Source organism: Hydra vulgaris, chromosome 07 (genome assembly GCF_038396675.1).
Source record: "Hydra vulgaris chromosome 07, alternate assembly HydraT2T_AEP".
In the NCBI taxonomy this organism is placed as follows: domain Eukaryota; kingdom Metazoa; phylum Cnidaria; class Hydrozoa; order Anthoathecata; family Hydridae; genus Hydra; species Hydra vulgaris.
This window is the reverse complement of record NC_088926.1, coordinates 28,255,001-28,280,791: the sequence shown is the minus strand read 5'-3', so window position 1 is coordinate 28,280,791 and position 25,791 is coordinate 28,255,001. Positions and strand designations below refer to the sequence as shown.

Genomic DNA, 25,791 nt, shown 5'->3' with positions numbered 1-25,791 from the left:
AGAAAATGAATTGAACTTGCTAAAAAAATCATCAGCTCCTCTTAACTGCTCTAAAAAATAAAACAATACTTGCTTAAAATGTTCTAAAAAGACTAATGACAAAACTGAAACAGTTTACTAAACAAGAAACATTGTACTCAAAAAACTATTTTACCAGTCATTTTAGTTCTAAGTTCTTCAAAAAAATGAAAACAGGCTATAAAAATTAGAAAAATAAAAACAACCAACAAAAAACAATTATTTAAATTCTTATTTTAAACAATGAACAACATCAATTCTTCTTGAAAATAAGAACATATTAGCTCTAATTTGCTTGTTGACCTTACTCGAGAGCCCGCATGGAACATATATCCGCGCCTAAAAAAGTCTAGAAACTACTTAAAAACTAAGAATTAGTGTATTTTACAGAATACAGAACCGTAATTAACAATACGAACAATAGGCGTAACTATGTGCACTAATAATGTTCATTGCGCTATTAATATTTAGATTAAAATTTAGTATTTGGATATCAAGCAACAGATACATGTTCTACATTCCAATCGTTCAAGTTGCCTATGAAAAACTAAAATATTACTGATGACCAAAAGAAAAAAAATGCATTTTTCATTCTCCACCGAAAGAAAGCAAAAAATTTTTACAGTTTGCTTAATGATATCCACCCAAATGAAGTGGCACCCAAATGATCTGCTTTTACATGATTGAGAGTCTTGTCCTACCAACATTATCAATAGGAGAAGCCTACTATTCTCGGCAGCTTCATTTATATGTTCTAGGTATTATTATTCACAGGGGTAATAAATCTCAGTCTGTTAACGATATATTTTTTTTTTATCTGGCTGGAGTGTAAAATTCGAAAAGATCCAAATGTGATCTGTTCAGCTGTACATCATCTATTAAAAAATAATCTAATGAATAAGTGTTCGGATATTTCATCAATTCGGCTGTTTTTTGATTCATGCTATGGGCAGAACAAAAATATAAGTATAGCATCTATTCTTTTTGCTATAAGAAAGCAATATTTCAAAAACTGCATGTTACACATACATTTTCAGAACGTGGGCACTCATATCTGCCAGTAGATCGTGTATTTGGTTGCATACTGCTCGATATAAAAAAAAGATAAAGTTCTCGAACCTAAGAAACTCATAAACATATTTAGCCAACATGGAAAAGTCATGGTTTATGGGGGAAACTGGTCAGCACTTGATTTCAATTCAAAGTAAAAAAGTTTGTTAAGGACAAAATCAGTGAAGAAAAACAGTCCTTATTTATTCTGACAAGCAAAACGTGGTTTCATGCAGTTACCATTCTGAGCCCAAATCACAGTCTCCTTAAAAAAGAGAAGAAATAGGAAAATTTATGACCAAATTATTTGGAATTAAAGAATTGTGTTAAACTTGCTAAACAAGACGTTTTTCGTCTCCTTTGTCTTGTAGAAGCAGAAGAAAAAATAGTTGCTATGTATAAAACACTACTCTGTAATGCCACTGAAAATGTTATTAACTTTAGTGAAGAAAGCAGTTTATAACATTATCATGTATTTTAGCTGGGAATTCTTTTAGTGTGCATTATTTGATGTATAAATATTAAACAACCTTTTTTTTCGAGCATAAACTGATGTTTTTCTCTGTTTTATTTGATTTTCTTTTATTAAATCAAAAAAGCTAGTTGATGACAAGAGTCATAAACTACCATTTTAATCGCTTATATAGTTACCTATTTGAGTTATTTAAAATTCGCTTTTATAGTTACCTATTTGAGTCATTTTAAAAAAAAAATTTAAATAAATGTTGAAATTAAATATTATCAAGTAACATTATTATAAGAACAGTATGATAATTATTATTATTTTATCATAGTGAGTATTATTATTATGATTGTTATTATTATTGCTGTTGTTATCATCATTATAACTAGTTTTATTCAATTATTTTTGTATTATTACTTTTGTTGTTATTGTAACCATTACTAGTATTATTGTTATCACCATCATCATCATTGTTATTATTGTTATTATTGTTATTATTGTTATTGTTGTTATTGTTATTATTGTTATTGTTATCATTATTATTGTTATCATTGTTATTATTGTTAATAATATTATTATTATTGTAGTATATACTTTATTTAAAAATATTTAAATAAAAAATGGTGAACTTAATTTTTACCAAATAAAATATCTCTGAAAAGTTAACCAAAAAACTACATATTTCTGACCGATACTAAAACAAAATATTTTGGTTCAAAAAAGGTCTAGGGCGTTTAGGACATAAACTGAACGTACATTCTAAGTATTTTTTTTGTCAAGTTTTTGCTGGGCTATGAGCCTAAACTCGTTATAAGTTTTCTTAAATTGAATTATTCTATAGTCATCCATTGGTTTTTCGGTAAAAATTGCCTGTTATTTTCAACCTTTTTTTATGGCGCTGCAATGTCAAACTCAATCTGAACTTTGATAATAAATTTTTTGTAACTTAGATCATGGCCATCATTTGTGAAGTAATAGTTTAATTTTGATTTCATTGATAAGATTCTCTGTTTAGTTTCCTAAATATCCGTTATACTATTTTTGAATCAAAGTAGCCGTATATTGTTAAAAACATTTTAATGATCAGTTATACAGTTATTATGATTTTCAGCTGTAACATTAAATTGACACCTACTAATTAAAATATGATCAAGATGTTTTATAAACATATCTAGTCGTGCCATCAATTATATTAAAGAGGTTGTACTCTTTCAAGATATTAACCTGATCTAGAGAGGTTATTAAGTTAAGAAAGTTAATTTTGAAATCGCCTCAAAATATTGTGTTGGTCCTATTGTTTTTATAAATGATTTTTTAAATTAATTTTAGTTTTCCTTTCTCATTACCAACTGGAGTTTTATAAATGTTACAACTTTCCATTTACCATTACTTTGAAGCTCAATTCCTATAGATCCTACCATATTTTTGTAAGAACCAGTATTAATTACTTTAAAAGTAATTCCATTTTTAATGTGAGCACCAGTTCCACCACCTCTTAAAATTATTTGGTATATTAAAGAACCAGTTAATTTATGCAGCTTAGAGTCAAAAAGGTCTTTACTTTTTCGTACTTCATGCAAAAAAGTTACGTCAATGATGTTATTTTCAGAAACAAAATTTTCTTTAAATTATTTAAAATTACTACTACGACTGCATATATTTACACAATAGCATTTTACATGACTTGGTTATTAACTTTGTGTGTTTTTATCAATAATCGCTAAGGCAGTTGTGTAACGAACCTTGCGGTTGTTTATATTAATAAAAACTTTGTGATTTTTTATTAAGAATTTTGAACTAGTCATTTTTATGAAAATCATCAAAATTAGAGTTATCTAATTTTGATGACTTTCTCATCTTTCATTATCAATTGAAAAGGCTATATATATATATATATATATATATATATATATATATATATATATATATATATATATATATATATATATATATATATATATATATATATATATATATATATATATATATATATATATATATATATATATTTTATCCATTAAAAAGCAAGTTACTTTGATAGATGATGAAAAATGGTATTTTAAAGAAGTCGGTTGCACTCAAATAGCTCAAATTTTTTAAAAAACTACAGTAGGTAAAATGCAATTATAGTCAATATAAAACTTTCCAATTTTTTAAAAAAATAATTGATAAGTTTTACACTTTCTATTGCAATGTCTGGAGTTTTAAAAACTGCTTAACTTTTACTACCAAAAATGTAATTTAGTATTGAAAGTGTTTTCTCTTCTTTAAAACTTCTTTATACAAACAAAAACATGATAATGGTAGCCCATAGTTACATCACAACAGTTAAATATTTTTAATATATAACTTTTTACACATATAAATGTCTTGATAAATAATATTTAGTTCTTTTTTTCAAGTATATTTGCTGTTTTTCAAGTAAATTTACTTTTTTTCAAGTATATTTAACCTAAAAAAAAAATTCTTTTAAATGGTTTTTGCATTACAAAACTTTACATACCTTTATTTGCACATTAGAATGCCTAAAACCGCCTTTAGACGAAAAATCTGAACACAGTGTTTTTAATGTGCTGTAATTGTGTTTTGTGATTAAAATAAATCTTTTTTAATTTTAATTGTCAAATATTTAATTCTGTAATAGCAATAATTCTGTAGTAGCAAATGAGTACAAAAATTTTAAAAATAATCTCAAAATTAAATGTAAAAAATGATGTGAAAAAATTTCAAAAAATTCAATATATGAATATATATATTTATATATATATATATATATATATATATATATATATATATATATATATATATATATATATATATATGTTTTTTTATATATATATATATATAAATATATTTATATACATATATACATGTATATATATATTTATGTATATATATATATATATATATATATATATATATATATATATATATATATATATATATATATATATATATATATGTTTATATATATATATATACATATATATATATAATATACATATATATATATATATATATAATATATATATATATATATATATTGTATACACACATATTTATATATATATATATATATATATATATATATATATTAATATATATGTATATATATATATATATATATATATATATATATATAATATATATATATATATATATATATATATATATATATATATATATATATATATATATATACATATGTTTGTATATATCTTTGATTCAATTAGCAAAATAGAAAAAGTTAAATGGCCATTTTGCCATAATATTATATATAATAATTGACCTTAATCAATAAAGCATGTTGAATTGTTTTGCCAGTGTCTTGATATAGGACTTTATGAAAATATCTAGACGTAAATAAAATGCACATAAAAATAAATTATAGTTAAATAAATTACGAATCATCAGATAAAGGTGGTCTGGTAACCTTAGTATATTGGTAAAATTTTTTAAAATTTTTGTTGTATAGTATAAGTATAGTATAGGGCTTTTTTTTATTAAGGCCTACGCGCGATATACATTTTTTTGACAATTATATCAAACAAACATTGTAAGTCTTGATTACTATACAAGATACAAATAATCAAAGAAATAAATAGCCATGATAAATTGCTTATATCTTTCAGTATTTGAGGTCATATATTATACTTTAATACTTAAATTATTAAAAATAAAATGTTAATTTTCTTATTGAATGGTTTTTATGTACAATGAGTATATCAAAGCTGTTAGAAGTACAATATGACAAATAAACATATACTTTCAGTATGCCTAGAATTATAACTTAGTGTTCATTTATTTTTTTATTAAAAACATAAGTTAAATTAGCGTTTGTACAAAAGTTTGTGCTTTCAATGATCATATACTAAAAGTATATAAGATAAATTTAAAAAGAAATGAAACACCAAAAAATGAAACACGTTTTTTTAGATCCAAAAAACCCGAAAGGAAGCGGGTTTTTTTCAACTCTAAATGTAATTATATTAAAAAAAATCAAAAGTTAGTTTAGTTCAAAAAAAATACTAATGAATAAAGAAAACAATACCCTTATCAAAAAAATCTTTATAAAAATTATACTATATCAATAATTAAGATGTTACTTGTTGCAGTTCTACTTGATTATTTGTAAAAAAATTTTAAAATTATGTAAAATTGTGAACTATTGTAGAAAATTTAAGCAAACAGTTAATGAAATATTTAATTTTTACTAACAAATTTTAATATTCTTAATCTTAATTATTCATACTGAAACTTTCTATTTGTGGTTATTTACTAGGTTTACTTTGATCGTTATAATAATGATACAATTTATTTATTTGATGTTAATCCATCATTGGAAGGTAAACAGTTTTATATTTCATTTACCAACTATTTTTTTAATAAACGTTTAAATAAAATTAGCCATATGGCTAAAATACTATAATATGTAAGTTAAATATACATGCTAATAAAATTGCAGGTCTTGTTTTACATAAATTTATCCTTTAAAGCATCGGCCTAATGTGATTTCGATGTCAGAAAGTTTATTTTATTTTTTTATTTTTAAAGACAATTATTTTTTTAAACTACTGCAATATTTTTAAATAGCTGTCAAAACCAGTACGAATGGGTCATGGTAAATTTGTTCCACACCCGAGATTAAAGGGCTAAACTTGTTTTTATTTTAGTCTTTTTACTTTAATAAGTTTTAGTAAACGGCAAAAACTAATTTAATTCAAAGTTCTAGTCTTTTGTTTAACAATTAATTTACTATATTTGGTTATTTATTATTTACATAATAATTCAATATTTTTTACATAATGATAAAATATTTTTTACATAATAAAAGGATCTTTAACATAAAAGACAGTTGGGAAACATTTTAGTGGCACTCTTTTAATTGCCACTCAATCAGTAATTAGATTATCCAATATTATTCCTTTTGTCTCTGCTTAAAAAAAATTTAGCATTGGTGATAGACAATAAATTGCATTATTGGAGGTACTAGACAAAATATTCAATTGTCTTTTTTTAGAAGCATTTCTGACGTTTATAGTTGTAGTAAAAACTTGATTACTGCTAACATAAGCTTTCGGAGTTAGTGAAAACAAAACTGCTAAAAACAAATATGAAAAATGACACCTATTTAAATGATATTTACTAGAAGAAAGCAACCCGTATTACGCGTTATGGTTGGTCTGTTACATAATTTTTAATGGCTGTTTTCGACAATTTAAAGTTGCGAAACCTTAACTAACAAAAATGCCTACAAATTGAAAAATTAATCCATTTGAAAAATTATCATAAAAAGTATGTGGAGGTAAAATATATTACCCATTAAATAACATTATTTGAATAATTTACAACGGACATAGGTCATATTAGTGTGAGGCAGAAGCATTTTCCTCAACATTCCTAAGTTCAACATAATATGTTTTTAGTTAGTGATACAAAATGATAACACTTTATCATGCATCATATTGATGAAAAACTAAAAATAAATTCTTGTTAATTTTTGAATAACATAATCTTTAATTACTTAATTTAATTAATTAATTTTTTGGTATCCTCTTGATTAATTTTTCTTTAAATAAAGAAAACTATTATCTTAAAAACGTTAAATGATCACAACTAAATAAAAAAGGAGCCAAACTATAAACATTAAAGATAAAAAATCAAATTGGGATTTAAGTAAATTGCATTTATATAGTTAAATATATTGTCTTGGCTTATAGTAAATTTTAAAAGCAGTGAGTTCAATAAATTAAACCACCAATTAAAAATATATAAAATTAGAATATAACATTATTATATTATGATAATTGGATAATGAATCAATTTGACTATATTTAAGCTTGTGAAAAAATAAATAAATTTTAATTAAAAAAGTCTCCCAACATCCCGGTATGGATTATCCCTCCATTTGAGGAAGGGCTCATTCATATAGCCCTTACTACACTACTTCTTAAAAGACCTCTCCGAAAGAGGCTCTGGGTGTTGGGAGCTATACTTTCTGTAGTACTCAAATATTAATAAACCTAAAATCACAAAAGCTCTCAAATGTTAACGACTCTAAAACTACAAATAAATGAGTTTAATAAAAACTTTATATGTTTGCAACTTTATTTAATCAAAATATAAAGCATAACCTCACCATTTTTACAGGTAACAGAAGACGATGCTAAAAATTTCTTAGTATCTACAGAGGCATAAGGGCTGTAGTCCTACGGCATTGGGAAACAAAGTTAAGTCAATTTAAAAGGTCAGGTATCCCCACAATGCTCAAAGGAAAAACGTCTGTTATCCAGAAAGGACTTTGCGCTTTTTTTATTCAACTTTTTTTTGTCATAAAAATATTTCATGTGCCTTATCAAAAATTAAATAAAACAAAAAAAATTGCATTAATTTAACAATCAAGAATTAGCCAATAAAGGCTAATTATTTTATTATTTCCTTTCTCCTTAAGAAATTTTAAATTGTGACAACAGACATTTGACTTCTGATGTACAGATATAAAAGTTTCGTTTATTTAACTATACTAATTATATAATTTATACTTAGGTTTTGTTCAAACTCTTCAAGAAGAAAAAAATAAAATAAGGCTAAAGCACTTGAAGTTTTAAAGTTCCAATTACAGTACAAATAAACAAACTCCTATTAACAAATATCTAATAGCAAAAACACTAACTTTTCACTCTTCAATTTTGAGTCTAAACAAAAAAAGCACTAAATGTATAGATGTTAAAATAGCTATTTAATTAATCAAATATCTACTTAATAATCAAGTTGAGATACAAATTGCATTTTTGGCAAAAAGTTTTCTTGGCTTTTAGTAAATAAACAAAAGCAGTAAGTTCCAATAATGAAAGTACCTATTATTCATTTTTAACAATAGACACTAACGGGAGGTAAGCCAAGCTGTCTATCGACACAAAATATCACAACAATAACATTACAACAATAACACATAACAATAGCACAGAGCATATTGCACACTTGATCCTAAAATCTAGTAAAAATAACAAACCAAATTAAAATATGAAGGGCAAAATTAAAAAACCAATTTAAATTTAACTATATTTATCGTTTTACTAAACTTTAATAAAGTATATTTGTTTTTATATTCAATTTTAGTTACTCATTTACTTCAAATTTAGGACATTAAAATACCCTAGATTTAAAAATCAAGGTTGCATACTCTCTCTCACACACATTGCGCTAAACATTAACAGACTTTATTATGAGTTTCCTGAATAATTAAAAAAGGCTAGACAACACAACCTAGCTCTAAAGCAGTAACACCGCCTGGCACTAAATGCTACCAAATCACACCTCTGCAATAAGTACACAGCTTAGCTGGAAATGTTATCAATCTTGCTCAACATAATGCCAAGTCACACCACTTTGAAAACATGGAAATAGCATAATTTAAATATGTATACAACTATAGATAAATATAACTTTATATAACACGTATAAAAACATTTTATAACAATATTAAATGACAGATATATTTATCAAAAGCTATGAAAAAAAAATTAAAATATTAAATAAAGTTATATATACAAAATGTGCTCACAACCTACAAACAGTAAGTTTTCGAAATGAAAATCTTAAGACGATAAATTAAGAAAACTATGAAGTATAACATTTTTTGTGTAACACTTTTCACTTACCTTATCTTGAATGAGATGTTTTTCAGTTTTGAAAAAAATCTATTCATTGCTATAGTTCTTGAACATGCAACATATTGTTGACCATGAGAGAAACACAGTTTTTTGAGATAAACCCTAACTGTATCAAATCTTTAATCTTGACTTTTATTAATTGTCATTGAATAAGCCAATCTGATTGGAAACTGACTACGTTTTAGAAAAAAAGGTAAATTAGAATCTGATGGAGCCAACAAAATTCGTGGAACAGAAACCTGTTTATCATCAGAAACTTTGTCTATCTCTTTCATTTCTATGAAGATTATTTTTAACTTGCCTAACCAAGCTCTCCCCATTTGGGTTCAAACTTTTTGCTGCTTGATGAGCAGCATTTCTAGCATTTTGTCGATTATTAAATTTATCTCGCCTAAGTCTATCTCTTTCATTTCTGCGACAATTAACTTGCTTATTAATATTTCCATTTTCTAAACCAATATCTGCTTTCAAGCTATCTGCTATCCTGCTATTCTGCTATTTACTTATCTGCTTTTTGTTTTCTGCTATCTGCTATTTTGCTTTCTGCTATTCATTTTCTAAACCAATATCTGCTTCTAGCCTAATATCATCCAAATAAACTTCACTTTTATTTGAAAGTAATAACAAAAAATTTGAAACAATTTTTGAATATTGTGATCTTTCCTATATAATTTTTTTTCTAATCTAATAGCGCACACAAATAGTTTTTGCATATAACAAACTGTCATTTAAAATAGATTATACAATATAGCGAAAAATTTTTTTTTGCTTTTTACGCTCATTTAATATTTAGTATTGCTTCCTATATTTTTTAAAGACTTCAAACATGCAACTTGACGTATTAGTCACAAGATTTTGGATAGTTTCAATAGACTTTTCATTCCAAGCTTCTCTATTACGAGTTTCGGTGGGAAATACTTCCTTGAAAGTATTTCCCACAGATTTTCAAATGGGTTTAGATCTGTACTGCATGCGGGCCATTCCATTACGTAAATATTTTTTTCTCTAAACCAAACTTTTGTATAATTTAATTATGCAGCATTGTCTTGTTGAATAGTGAAACTTTCACCCATCAATTCTTCACCATATATAAGCAAACTAATTTCTATTGAGTCAATGTAGTCCTGTGAATTCATTTTTGTTAAAATAAATGCCGGTGGAATTTTTCCAGCAAAAAAAAACCCAAACCATAACAGTTACACCACTAAAAATATATATCTCAATTTTTTCCCTCTTTTTGAAGATCGTGCTAGTAATATTGATAGCCATTAGGAACATTTAGGCTGAAATTTTTTTTATCACTAAAAAGAACAATAACCTGTAACTGTTCAATGTATGAGACAATGTATGAGTCCTGCCAAGACATATATTCTTTTGCAAATCGTGACCTAGCTTCTTTATGACGAACAGTATGTTTTGGTTTCGGTTGACACTTTTTCCAAACCATGTTTGGATCTTCATGTAGGATTTGTCTCATACATTGAACAGTTACAGGTTATTGTAAATCAGCACAAATTTGAGATGCAGTCATGTGCTGAGCAGCAGCACGACCTACAGTAAGTCGTTTACTACAATTATTAATTTTAAGTTTACCACCACTACCCTTATAAGCTCCATAACTAACGCCCATCGTGAAGTAATTATTAACTACTATTTAAGATCTTTTAACTTCTTTTCAATTTCCCGATTAGATAAGCCTGTATCTTTGTATGGTTTGGTTACAGTTATTTCTTTATTTGCTAAACGCTTATCACATCCCGTTTCAAATTCAAGTATCAAAAACCAAAAATTAAAATCTTTATGAGCACTGATTTCATACTTTTTGTTTAACTTTAAAATAATAATAAACAGTTAAGTAACAAATGTGTATTACCAGATTAAAATATACAAGTAAACTGAAAATATTTATTGATAAGGGTAATTCTATTTGCTAGCGCAAATATCAAGTATTATATATTTTATGGTTTTATCAAATGCACAACAATTTAATTAAGCTAGATTATAATCTAACAACTTATTATTTGTTACAAGAATTATATGATTGCGGATGCAAAATATGCACCACACAAATTTGCTTACAGATTTACAAAATATTGGATCTGTACATGGTGAAGCTAACTTCATTTTCTCCACTCTAAGCTTTTCAATGATCAGATGTTTAAAAAAAAAAAACTTAGCAAATAACAATAAAAAAAAATTTTTAAAACATGCAATTCTAATAATAAACAAACTGCAAACACAAAAAAATAAAAAATAAAAACGTTATATACCGTTTCTTGCAAACTTCAATACTATTTGCTTTAAAAAAATTATAGTAAATGTTTTTAAAAAATTCACAAAACTTTAGAATATTTTGATCTTCTCTACCACATAAATAAATCCCCTGATAAATCTAAAATAAAAAAGGTAACGAATAAGTAAAAAAAATAAGAAAAATATTACATACAAAAAATGAAATTCAATTTACCTTACAGAGAAAAGCTGTTGTGATTTACCAGAGTAGTAATTGTTAAATATTATTATGTCATGTTAGCTTTTACAAATCAATTTATGCTGGTACATCATGATTTCAATATATTAATAGCAATGTCATGTACTAAACAGTGCTAAAGACAAAAAATTAAATTGAGATATAAAAAATTGTATATAAAGCAAAATAATTTGCTTCATATTTTAGTGAATGATTTAAAGCAGTAATTTTTAATAGTGAATTTGCCTATTAATCATTTTTAATAATAAACACCAACGTGAAGGTAAGCCAAATGTCTATCGACTCAAAAGATAACAAAAAAAACATCACAACAACACACAACAATAGCACACCATAAGTTCATTTAAATGCATAAAACATTAGTTAAGTAACAAAAAATTCATATTTAACAGAACATAAGTAACAACATTACGCAAAATTTTATTAAAATACATTATTATGTATTTTCAGAATAATTAATAATAAAGTCTTGAAAACATCTAGACCTAAAGCAGTTACAATTTGATCCTAAACACTGGCGTGTAACCATCTGCTATAAGTAAATCACTTGGCTCGCAAGGTTGAAAAATCTTGCTCTATACGTATACTAAGTCACAGCACTTTGAAAACATGGAAACAACATGGTATTAACAAATGTACCAACTATAAACAAAATATATATATTTAGCCTTATATAAACATATTTAAACACATTGATGAAACAGCTATATAGCACCTATTATCACATACACATACTTATCAAAAAAGCATATATGCAAGCAATAATTATGTGCTAACAAAAATTTTAAAAATGACGTGAGAAAATTTAAAAAGATTCAAAGTAAACAAAATATATATGTACATACAATACTCTTTACCTTAATTTTTTTTTTTTTTTTTTTTTCATAAGAACTGTAATCCTCATCACAAAATTTAACCTTTGCATTTAGTAACATGTGACATGTCATGTCAATGTTAACACAAAATTGTAATTTTTTTTTTTTTAATTTTCTAAAAATGAACAAAAGTAGTCAATTGCATCACAGAAATATCAAAGTGGTAATAACCATATTTATGGAAATAGTATAAGTATAACTTTTTTGTTGAATACAAAATAATTAGGTCACATCCATACCCCTAACTTCCTTTCCAAAAAATAAATTATAAGCTTAATAAAAACAAAACTGCTAAAAAAAAAAAAAAAAAAGCTAAAAGAAAAAATTAAAGAAACAAAATGTAAACGATTTCAAAAATTAAAAGGAATGATCCTTTCTACTTTATATCTAATAAAAATGTTATATGGATATTGCTAAATTATTTTCTTTACTTACTTCAACTATAATATGATCTTAACGATAATTATTTATCGTAATATGATTCCTAATGTAATATTTCCAAACAGATAAATAATAATTAAATTCAAAGAGGTAAAAAGTTTAAACTAGCTTAAAATATCTTCTTTCAAAGACCGCGTGCATTTTGAGAACGCGCTCTTTCAAATTCAGAAAAGCCTTGTAACTAGTTAAAACTACTTTAAAATCGAAAGCGAAACGACGTTAAACGTTAAACGTTAACTGTAGTAACTATGTTATAGATTATAAACTAATCTAAAATTAAAAAATATTTTTACTCTTGGACCTCTACTTTTAAACTCAACTACCTGTTAAGCTTCTTTAGCCATCTTTTGTTTAAGAACATGAAGTGCAGCATCTTTAACTATTCTTGGAATATCGTTATTTACTGAAAGATTGAAAACCTCAGAAATATTGTGGTTAAATAATGTTAAATAATGATGTTTAGATGATGAAGCCAAATTAGAAGCAAATTAAGATATTGATGGCGATACCAATGGGACTGTTTGTGCTATTGATTTATTAATGCATATATTTTTATGATTATAATATAAATCATATTCTTTCACTACATTGACATTTCTATATATATATATTTATACACTTAACTATTAACATACTTTAAAAAAAGTTCGTTTTTACACTGGTCACCAAATCTGCAGGTAAAATAAGCTTTTTACATTTTGGACTGTTTACCTTTCATTTTGAACTGTTTACCTTTATAGTTTCTACTAGACAGAAAAAAAATATATATATTTGTAGAGTAACTGGTTGTTTTGGTGTTTTACTACATAAGTTATACTGAATATTGTGAAATTTATGAGGATTAAATTCGTTTTAAAGAAATATGGAAAAAATGATGATTAAATTTGTTTTTAATTCCTCAATATCTTTATCTGAGTCTGAGCTGACTCAATACAGCTCTTGCCGAATTAAAACAACTAAATCAGCTCTAGCTAAATTGAAAGAACTGAAGAAAAATGTCGAACTAACAGATAACAAACAGTTTAATGACAAAAACAATGAAGTGAATGGCAAGCTTGTCGAACTTGAAGATCGAAGTCATAGGAATAATCTAAAGTTTAATGGAGTCGAAGAAAGCGAGAACGAATCATGGGAAGACAGCGAGAGAAAAATTCAAGAAGTCTTAACATCCAAATTTGGTTTTACTAATGACTTAGAGATTGAAAGGGCGCATCGAACAGGAAGAAATGAAAAAGGACTTTAAGAGAGCAGAACAATAACATTTCTTAATTACAAAGAAAGAAACGCAGTTTTTGAGCAATTTATTAAACTAAAACTTTGGAATGAAAAACTAAATGTTAATGAAGATTTTAGCGAAAGAACTACGGAAATTAGGAAAAAGTTGTTTCATAAAGCAAAGGAATTAAGAGCCAAAGGTAAATTTGCTAAAGTTATATTTACAACAAACTTATTCCGCACAATTTTTAAATATATTATTTTATTTCTAGTTATTTATATTTTAAAAATGGATTCTAATTATCAAAACAATTTTGATTCGCTATCATTTGAGTTTTTTCAATCTAATGACTCGGTGCTTGATACTAATTCAGATTCGGATCTAAACTATTTTAGTGATGTGTGAGCTTTGCAAAATAATTTTTACTACTACTATAACAAAGAAAGAAAAGAATTTCTTTCTCGGGATCATTTAAATGTTATTCATTTTAACATTAGAAGTTATAAAAAAAACTTTGAAAATTTGTGTACTTTAATAGAAGAAACTTCAAATACTTTTAAGTATAATTAGTTTCTTTGAAACGTGGTGTGAATTTGACGACGCTAAATCTAACTTATATCTCCATGTTCGAGGTTTTAATATGATCTCACTAGCGCGTAAAGCAAATAAACGCGAAGGTAGTGTACTTTTTTTATATAACGGAAAATTTGAGGTTTTTTATAAGGCCTGAGATGAGTATTTCTGATGACAATACAGAAATTTTAACACTTGAACTTTTAACCAATAGCTCTAAAAACATACTTATAAGCTGCTGTTATCGCCCACCATCTGACCATATTGAAATTTTCAATGCATTTTTGTGTAATGAAATTTAAAAAAAGGAAAAAAAGCTAAATTATATAATTGGTGACGTAAATTTAAATTGTTTTGAATATCACCTTAATAACAATACTAAAAAGTTGTACGATGACTTATTCGAACATGGAGCAATTCCACTAATTAACAAACCTGCTAGTGTAGTCTCAACTTCAGCTACTTTAATTGAAAACATTATAACAACCGATATCTTTAATGAAACTGTTAAAAAAGGTATAATAAAAAGTGATGTTTCGTACCACTTCCCTGTTTTTTTCTGTATTAATATTGACAACAAATTAATACAACAACATAAAAAAAGTCATTATCAAACGTTTTTTCACCGATGCAAATATAGCATCATTTAAGGATTAATTATCTGTAACAAATTGGAATCATATAAACAGTTCATTTGAAGCTAATGAAGTATACGATACATTCTTTCAAACTTTCTATAAAGTATATAATGTAAATTTTACAAAACGTGAATTTGTTATATAAAGTATATAAAGTATTTAATAAAACCAACATCAGAAAAGAAAATCATTTACAAAAATTGTGCTAAAATGTTTGAAAGTCAAAGAAAAAAATTTGAAAAAAGATGTTACTATTATTTACTAGAAAAATATAAACATAATTCAAAATGCACATGGCAAGTTTTAAGTCTGCAAATTATATACTGGAAATAGTAAATTAAAATTATGCTCTGTGCCCAACACTATAAAAGTTGATAAACAAATAGCAAGTTAATTAAACAAATATTTTGTGTCTGTTGGCCCTAATTTAGCTAAAAATATTCCAAATATGATTAATTCAATAAATGATTATGTGTAACCATTAATCTCTAGTTTAGATAATTTTGAAGTATCTTCTTCAGAATTTGAAAGTGCTTTTAAAATGCTCACAACAAATAAAGAAGTTGGTCCTGATGATATAAATTGTAATATAGTCATAGATTAACACGATACCATAAAACATATTCTTTTAAAAGTTTTTAAATGTTTTATGAATCAAGGAATTTTTCCCGATCAATTGAAAATAGCCAAAATAACGCCTATAATTAATGGAGGTGAACCATAAAATGTCAGTAATTATCGATCAATATCTATCCTATCTGTTTTTTCAAAAATTTTAGAAAGAATTTTGTTCAACCAAATATCTAATCATCTTGCTGTTAATAATATACTTTACATAAATCAATACGGTTTTAAAAGAAAAAACTCTACTGAACATGCAATAATTCATCTTACTTCTTGTATAACTGATTCATTTGAAAAGTCAGAGTTTACTTTAGGCGTCTTTATAGACCTATTTAAGGCTTTCGACACAATTGACCATGAAATACTGTTTTAAAGAACTTGAACATTATGGTATCACCGGTAATGCTTTAAAACGACTAAAACGCCAACAATTAAAACATCGCCAACAATTTGTCGCGGAATCTTCTTCACAAGATTTTCTAAATATAGACTGTGGAGTTCTACAGGGATCTATACTAGAGCCCTTATTATTTCTAATTTATGTTAACGATCTCCGTGAAGTCTCAAAATTAACAACTATAATGTTTGCTGATGATATAAACCTATTCCTATCTAATAATAGCATCAATAAACTTTTTTATGATATGAACATTGAACTAACTTAAATATCTGACTGGTTTAATTTAAATAAAATTTTGCTCAAAATTGATAAAACTAAAAGGATAATCTTTCATCCACGATTTAAAAAGCATTTACTTCCATGTAATATGCCTTTTCCTTACATTGATAATATTCAAATGAAAAGAATAACTTTCACAAATTTTCTAGGTATCATTGTAGATGAAAATCTATCATGGAAGAATCACATCGCACAGTTATGCAGCAAAATTGCAAAAAGCATTGGAGTTATATACAAAGAAAGAAGTCTTTTAAACAAACAGTCATTAACTCAACTATATTACTCTTTTACACACTGCCATATTATTTATGCTTAAATTGCATGGGGTAGTACCCATAAAATTAAAGCCACTTTATTGTCAGCAGAAGCATATTGCACGTTTTATAAATTTCAAAAATTGTTTTACTCACTCAAGGTCACTCTTATTTAACATGAATCTTTTTAATATATGTCAAGTAAATGTTTATAATGTTCTTTGTTTTATGTTTAAATGTAAAACCAAGTCATCTCCAGCTTCCTTTTTTGATTTATATTCTTTAAAAGAAAAAAATAAATATTCTTAAAGAAATGATAATTTTATTAAACAACCAAAATTTCAAACAAACTTTGGTAAATTTCTTTTCGTGGAGCTTTTTTATGGAACCAAATAATTTTAAAAATTTTAATTTTTCTCATGAATTGTATTATTATATATTCAAATGAAAACTAAAAAAGTAATTTTCTCAATTAAAAATATATTTATACACTTTTGATTATACCCAGTTTTTCCATCGCTCATTTATATTTTACTTTTATACAATATTGATTTAAAGTTTATGTGAGAATCTTTATTTGAACACCATTATTTGAATTTTGTTAAAAGTTGCACTGACATTATTTGTACAGTAGCCATTTATTACTTATTTGTTTACTTTAGTTTTTATTTTAATTAGGAATATTTGTACATAATTTGTAATACGAACGGTATATACTTTGAATATTGAATTTCATTTTGTAATAAAAAAAGCATATAAAAAGATAAAAATAAAAAAAATAAAAAAATAAAAATTAAAAAAATACTAAAAAATTATGAAAAAATTAAAAAATTGGTGTATGTAAATGGATGTATCTGCATATATTGTATGTATGATACTTTTGGAAGTTAACCATCCTTTGACAGTGGTGTAGCATTTTGTCGGTGGAAGCGTAAACGTAAACGCACCAACATTTGATAAATTCTTCTACACAATCTTTTGGACAACCTTAAAGTGCATTTGGATGTACCTAGTGCAATCATATTCTTATTTTTTTTGTTTATTTATTAATTAACAATTAAGACTAGTGTAGTTGTAAGATATATTTGAATAACAAGAATCAGTGATCGTGCAGATGCGAGTAAGATGCGAGACGTATTTGTTTATCCAGAATATTGTGATATTTTTGTTTTCGCTTGAGTCATGCGGTTCAGAGGAATTAATATTTTAATTCAAGCCATAAAGACCAGTAGTAAAGAAAAGTTTAAAATTTGCATTTATTTATTTTTGTTTTTTCTAAAATCTAAATTAGGTTCAAAGTTCTTCAACAGTGGTTCTCGGTGACAAGACCTGTATGGTCTTCTTTGTATCCACGTTCTTTATCTTTATTCTTTATTCTTTTTTTTAACGATTTCTTTGCATGTAATTTTTCTTAATATATTTGTAAATATTGTGTTTAATATAATAATAAATAACAAAAAAAAATTTTTTTTTTATTTTAGCACTTAAAGAGAATGACCACGCTTTTTCACTAATTGGTATTGCCAACCAATGAGCTTTTTATTTTGTTTAAATAATTTAGCGACATTGAGACCTTTACTGAGTTTTTCTAGCTGCTGACAACAAAAGCATTCTTGAAAGTGTTTCGTTTTATGGTAGCATGAAACAAAACTCTGTTACAATTTTTTGGGTTTGTTCCAATAGGTTTTTTTTTCCCAACCAAATATCCACAGACTCTACAAAGAAGATTCAAGTTCCTCTTACAAATCTCCATCTAAGATAAAAAATTTTTTTATTGATAATCGTACTATTTAACTAACAAGCTTTAACCTTATTTATTAAATAGTGTATTAACTCCAGATTTAAATTAAGCTAATAAATTATTAAAAAAACTGCAAACTAAATAAAATATCTTAATTAAAATTAAAATACAAAAACTTAGCAAAATTTTTACAAAGGTCAATTTATATTAACTAAAATGGTGTCTATTTATGACAATAGTTGGTTATAAATTTGAAACAAGAAAAAAAGTGAGAGGGAACATCACTTTTAAGTAATAAAAGTTTAAAAAGTTTTAAGTTTTACCGCTCAAAAAATAAGAATAACGTCTACAAACAAATGTAAAAAAATACTTTTGTAACTAAATCTGCATTATTCATAAAACTATGTTCTCCTTTTATTTTACTGACTTTCTAACAAAGTTACCAAAATACTACCAATATTTCACAACTAGTTATCGTCGTAAAAAACAATAAAAAAACCCGAATAGTCATACAAAACTGATTGTCAACTAAAAATTAACTTTGTTGCGATGGCCCGAAGCCATTTTGAAAGTCCTAATACATTTATAATCTAACTGCACCTGTGCACAATAACTTGTCATTAATTAAGTGAGTGTCAACAACCGTGAATACTATTTACTTTTGAAATAAATTAAATATTTGATTTATAGTAGACTTTCTTGATTTAAAAGAAATATTTAGCCATGAGCGAAACTAGGTTTTTTTAAACCGAGACGAGACCGAGACGAGAAGTTAAAACTTCTCGTGAGACCAAGAACGAGACGAGACGAGAAATTTAACAATTTTTGAAAACAAATTTATTAAAATCCAAGTAAAAAAAAATATATATAAACATTGTTTTGACAAATAGTCACAAATGACATTTGTCAAATGTAAACAACTTTTTAAAATATTAATTCAAAATTTTTTGCCAAACTTTTCCAACAAGACAATGTTTTCTCTGATTAAGATGATTCGTTCTTTTTTTTCTGGGTGTAAGTTGTGTCTGAATGATTGGACGACATTTCCATATGAGCTAAAAACACTCTCTGATTTAGTTGAGCTGGCTGGAATAGCTAAAATTTGTCTAGCTAATGAAGAGAGTTCTGGCAATGTATTTGAATGCAATTTCCACCAATCAAGAATCGGAAAGTCTTTTTTGGCATCAGGGAGATAATCATACTAACACATTTCGCTCAAAATAGGATTCAGTTCAGATGTTGGCTCTTGTGTTTCAAGTCTGACGTTTAACTTGCGCTTCAGTTTTGAATTAGGGGACAAATCTGATAAAAGGACTCTGGCAACAGGTTGGCACTCAACATTATCTTTAACCTGTGAGGCAAACCATTCTTTTGTTGTTTGATATTTTTTGAAGAGCTTTAGGTGAAGTCCCTTTAAAGCAGGATTTAAGTAGTTTGCTGTAGCACTCAATAAGTTTCCAGTATGACTAAGACGAAATCTTTTCTCAATGCAGCTTTTCAAGTTTTTTGCATACAAGACAATGTATCCATTTTTTCCATCCGTCTCAATAAATTGATCAATTTTGTCATCACAGTGGAAATAGGATTCAGTTCAGATGTTGGATTAAATAAAGAGAATCGGCGACAGTGTTAATTGTTGGAATAGACTCAGCCGACCACGTTTCTGTAGCTTCTTTAAATGGTGCCAAAATTTCTACTGCTCCCTCGATTGATTTCCACTGTGATGCACAAATGGTCTTTGAAGAAAAAATATCTTCATTTGATTTCCACTGTGATGCACTGATGGTCTTTGAAGAAAAAATATCTTCATTTGATTTCCACTGTGATACACTGATGGTCTTTGAAGAAAAAATATCTTCATTTGATTTCCACTGTGATGCACTGATGGTCTTTGAAGAAAAAATATCTTCATTTGATTTCCACTGTGAAACACTGATGGTCTTTGAAGAAAAAATATCTTCATTTGATTTCCACTGTGATGCACTGATGGTCTTTGAAGAAAAAATATCTTCATTTGATTTCCACTGTGATGCACTGATGGTCTTTGAGGAAAAAATATCTTCGTTTGATTTCCATTGAGATGCACTGATGGTCTTTGAAGAAAAAATATCTTCATTTGCACATAAGCTGATAATTGTACTCTCTAGATGTAGGACAGAAGCCATGCAATCCAGTTCACTATTCCCTCTTGTGTCAACAAATTGGTGAAACTGTCTAAAATTGATTCCTTCAGCCTCTGATTCTGATTCAAGCAACTCAGCTGCAACTGTTGACAGGTGAGTTAAAGGAGCCAAATCTTTGCATGTTTGCAACGCATCATCCATTCCAGCACTCATTTCAAATGAGTCTCGAACTGCACATTGCAAAATATGATTGTTGCACAAGTATTGGTCAAGGCGCTTTGACAATTTGACTGCAAGTTTCATGTTTCTTGTCTGGTCGTTCACGCAGTACATTGGCAAATCAGCAGGCAAATTTAGTTCTTCTAAGAAAGAATTCAGCTTTCCTTCAAATAAGATACCTGTGTGTCTGCCTGGGAACTGTTGGACATGGGGTATCCAGTGATGAAGTCTCCAATTTTCATCAATAGCATGAAAAGTCCAAGAGATGTAGCTGTACGGAGCTCTATAAGTCCAAAGGTCAGAAGTAAGGCAGCACTTTTTAGATTTGGCGTAATCTCCGTTATTATGCTCTTCATTCCAGCTTGAACTTCTCTTGACCGAATTAAAAGCTTTCTTGAATATGTTGTTCTGTGATAAAGGCTCAGTTTAGGGTTTGCAATGTCAAACAATTTCTTGAAACCTTTTCCTTCGACTGCTGAAAAAGATGCCAGATCAGTGCAAAAGTAATCCAGCATTGCAGAGTCGAACTATTTTTGAATAGAATTGTCTTTGTCATATTTGGACTTTGTTTCAAGCATTTCGACCATGCTTCGTTGTTTTATCTTAGGAGGAGGTAACAGAGAGTTGTCAGTTTTCTCAGAATACTCAACGTGATTACGTTTTTGGCTGATTGGCTTGGTTTTTTTTCGAGGTGACGATGAAGTCCGCTTGTGTTTCCATCTTTTGTTTTCAAAGACTTTTTGCACTCCTTGCATTCAGCACCGTCACTTGTTTTTTGAAATCTTATTTTTAGATTTTGTTCTTTCTTGGTGGTATTTTTGATCGTTGAAATGAGGCAAGAATATTTCTTTTTAATATGAAAAATATGTGTCAAGTAGAATTCAACTAGTAAACTAATGAAATTAAGTCGAAAATGCACCATTTTATACAAAAAGTTTTTGTATTTAAAATCTAATTAAAAATATTTAAAATCTAATTAAAATTTTTAAATTAGATTTTTTTTTAAATCTAATTAAAAAATCTAATCAAAAATGTAATTACAAATTTAATTTGTTTTTCTCAAAAACAAATTACATTTTTAATTAGATTTATTAAAATCACGGAATCAAAATATTATTTAATTAAAAAAACTAATTATTAAGCATTTTGTAAATTATAATAATTTTTAATTTGGAAAAGAGTATAATATTTAAGTCTCGTTCTACTACTCGCGAGAATTTTCTATTCCTCGTTTCTCACGAAAAGTCCCATTTCTCACGATAAACGAGAACAAGACGAGATCTCGCTCATGGTTAGAAATATTAGATTTATACTATAGACAAAATAATTTTATTTAATGTTATATGTATTTTTTATTTATTAAGATATTGACGAGTGCAATGATATTTTTCGATGTCCTTGGACTAATTCACAATGTGAAAACACATTTGGGAGTTATTTGTGCAAATGTCAAAAGGGATGGATTTTGGGTAATGATAATTCTAGCTGCATTGGTGAGTTATTTAATAAAAATTAAAAAATGCAATAAAGTTATAACATTATAAACTTGCTTGGGAAATATATCCTAATCTTATTACGATATATATATATATATATATATATATATATATATATATATATATATATATATATATATATATATATATAATATATATATATATATATATATATATATATATATATATATATATATATATATATATATATATGTATATATATATATATACTTTGTTGAACGTTTTTTTTCGTTTTTATTATTTTCTATATTTTCTATTGTTATTTAAAAATATTTGATTAATAAACAAAACCAGAAATAGGAAAATAAAAAAAAATAAAAATATACCTTCAAAATATATATATATATATATATATATATATATATATATATATATATATATATATATATATATATATATATATATATATAAATGTATATATATATATATATATGTATATATATATATATATATATATATATATATATATATATATATATATATATATATATATATTATATATATATACATATATATATATATACATATATATATATATACATATATATATATATATATATATATATATATATATATATATATATATATATATATATATATATATATATATATATATATATATATATATATATATATATATATATATATATATATATATATATATATATATATATATATATATATTAGCTGACCGGACCCGTAAAAATGAGTCTTTGTAAGTGTATGTGTAAGTTGTGTAACCTATCATTACGGATTCATAAAGTACACGTCTTTACCAAACTAACTATTTTTATGCTTATCTATTTTACAACAATCATTTCTATATTAATTCTTTATTTACTTCAATCTTTTTAGGATATAAAATTATTCTTTTGGGTATTAAATTTTAAAATTTTTGAAATTGTGCTTTTATTTATAGCAAAAGAGTAATAATATAACAAAAAAAGTTGCAATTGATAAAATAAAATTTTATAAAAACAAAAGTTTTCTCATTTTGTATACTTTTATACATGTATTACAATATAAATCATACGCTAAAGAGATTTACATTTACAGACTTTTGAATGTAATGCTATACAAATGGAACTAAAAGTCTTAGACCATTAAAAATGCAAGCCAAACTTGACGTATTTATACGTCAAGTTTGGCTTTCATTAACTTGCATTTTTTGAATAATTTCGATTATGGTGCATAAAACTGCATATAAAGATATACTACTGGTACAAATATAACATATAAGAGATACACATAGTTTAAAAACTGTCGCACTTTAAAGTATATTGAAATTTAGAGCAATTTAGAAAAACAATTTCATAATGACTTTCCAAGAATTTAAGGGCAATGCTCCTGTTTGGGAGCATTTCTTAAAGTGCAAAGAAAATGAAATTGCTCAATGCGAATCTTGTAACAATTAAAGTAAGCTGCACAAAATCTATGCGAATATATTGCAAATAAGTGTATAAAGATTAAGGATAAAGTAGAATTTCCGTTATTACATCTTACAAAAAGTTTTTAAAGTTCATCCCAAAAAGATAAGATAAACTTTGTACAAGCAAAGAATAATATTGCCAAAATACTAACAGATATTATTGCAGTTAAGGGATTTTTATTTAACACTGTTGCTAAAAGCAAGAGATTATAATAGTTTGCTATAGCTAAAGTGCAAAAAATACTTTTTAGTTCAATTTCCATTAAAGATATTTTGCTAAAACTGTTTTGCCTCACTTAACAGCTGAGTTAAACGACAAAAAAGCTATCAGTTTCAGATTTAGTTTAACTGTTATTAAATATGCATCAGTTAAAACGTGTCGTTGTATGAGTATTAATGTTTACTCAAATAGAAGTCTTTATAATCTTGGACTTGAACGTGTTGTGGGGAGTACCCACCTGAAAAGTTGTTAAGATAAGTGAAAAAAATTAAGAGTAACCAAAAATTTGAATTGACTCAAACTGGATTTTAACAATGATATTGATAGTATAGCAACAGCTGGTACATCAGTTATGGCTAATTTTGGCCATTTAATCAATCACGTTTCCTATGGCAATGCAATTCAATTAGCAGTGGGGGATAAAATTTTTGTGAGCCCAACTGAAGTTTTATACCAAAGTGATAACTTTGAAATTAATATTAGTGAGGATGATGGTGAGGATGACAGCAAAGAGCTTATTCAAGGTGCAGAGGTGTGCTACATTAAATTTGAAAATAGTTCAGTAGAGGCAGTTGTTATGAAAGTTTATTTTTAAATTTAAAAAAAATTTTACAAAATTATAAAATTGCCTATAAGATCATATGTTAAAAATGATGAATGTTAAAAAGACTTATAAAATCAAATTTGTACATGAACTTAAACCTAGTTTAGACTGCAAGACACGTGGGGAACATATTATTTGATATGATTGCATGCTTTGTCAAGTTAATCAAATATCTAAGTGCATTCTCTTATAACCATATCAGATTCAAAAACTGCTAGTTCTTAAAGATTTATTTAAAACTTTAAAGCCTATAAAAACTTGTTTACATCAAAAAAAGTTTTTGGTTTTGCTTTAATTTGTTTTAGTTGTTATAATCATACGAATCTTGCATAACCAAAAACTAATGTAAAACTTTAAAAACAAGAAATTTAGGCATATAGAAACCTAATTTGATCGACCTCTTGGAATGTTCAACAACTCTAATATCTGTTAATTTAGATGCTTTTGGATTAAAACCAAAGAAATAAGCAGTTATATCATTACCTAAAGATCTTTTACAAAGGCTTTTACTTCAAACAATTAGAGAAGATTGTACAGAAATACTATCGATGATTTTGAAATTAAAGTAGAAGAAAAATTTTGAAATCGAAGCACAGCTTGTAATAGGTGAAAATAATGATGTAAGTTTGGGAAGTTTGCTATTTGCAACTTTTGTTGCAGCTGCCTTTTTTCGTTTAGTCACCCCTGACTTTGAAGGCTTCATTATCTAAAATGAAATGAAAATTTACATGACTTGCATTCATGATATTTGACTGTTATACAATGTTAAATGTTTATAATCTATAAAAACTTTATGGTACTATAGATAAGGTTTATTTTAAAAAAAGAAAAAAAAGATTTTCTTCGCATGCACATTTGTATGCACTTTGTATGCACATGCACATTATGCACAAGTATTTTTAAAATGCACACCATGTAAATAAAAAAAGTACTTTTGCTTATT

At 26.1% G+C, this 25,791-nt stretch overlaps 1 protein-coding gene across 3 annotated transcripts in view; it reads left to right on the top strand.

Annotated features, from left to right (window-relative positions):
* The window catches only part of LOC136082389 (uncharacterized), a 381,697-nt gene that overhangs the window by 250,063 nt on the left and 105,843 nt on the right, over positions 1 to 25,791 (top strand). For all 3 annotated transcript variants that reach the window (XM_065801560.1, XM_065801559.1, XM_065801561.1), the window contains 2 exons: positions 5,814 to 5,877; positions 22,443 to 22,571. In XM_065801560.1, the coding sequence (XP_065657632.1) occupies positions 5,814 to 5,877; positions 22,443 to 22,571 (193 nt within the window). The remainder of the gene's footprint in view (positions 1 to 5,813; positions 5,878 to 22,442; positions 22,572 to 25,791) is intronic.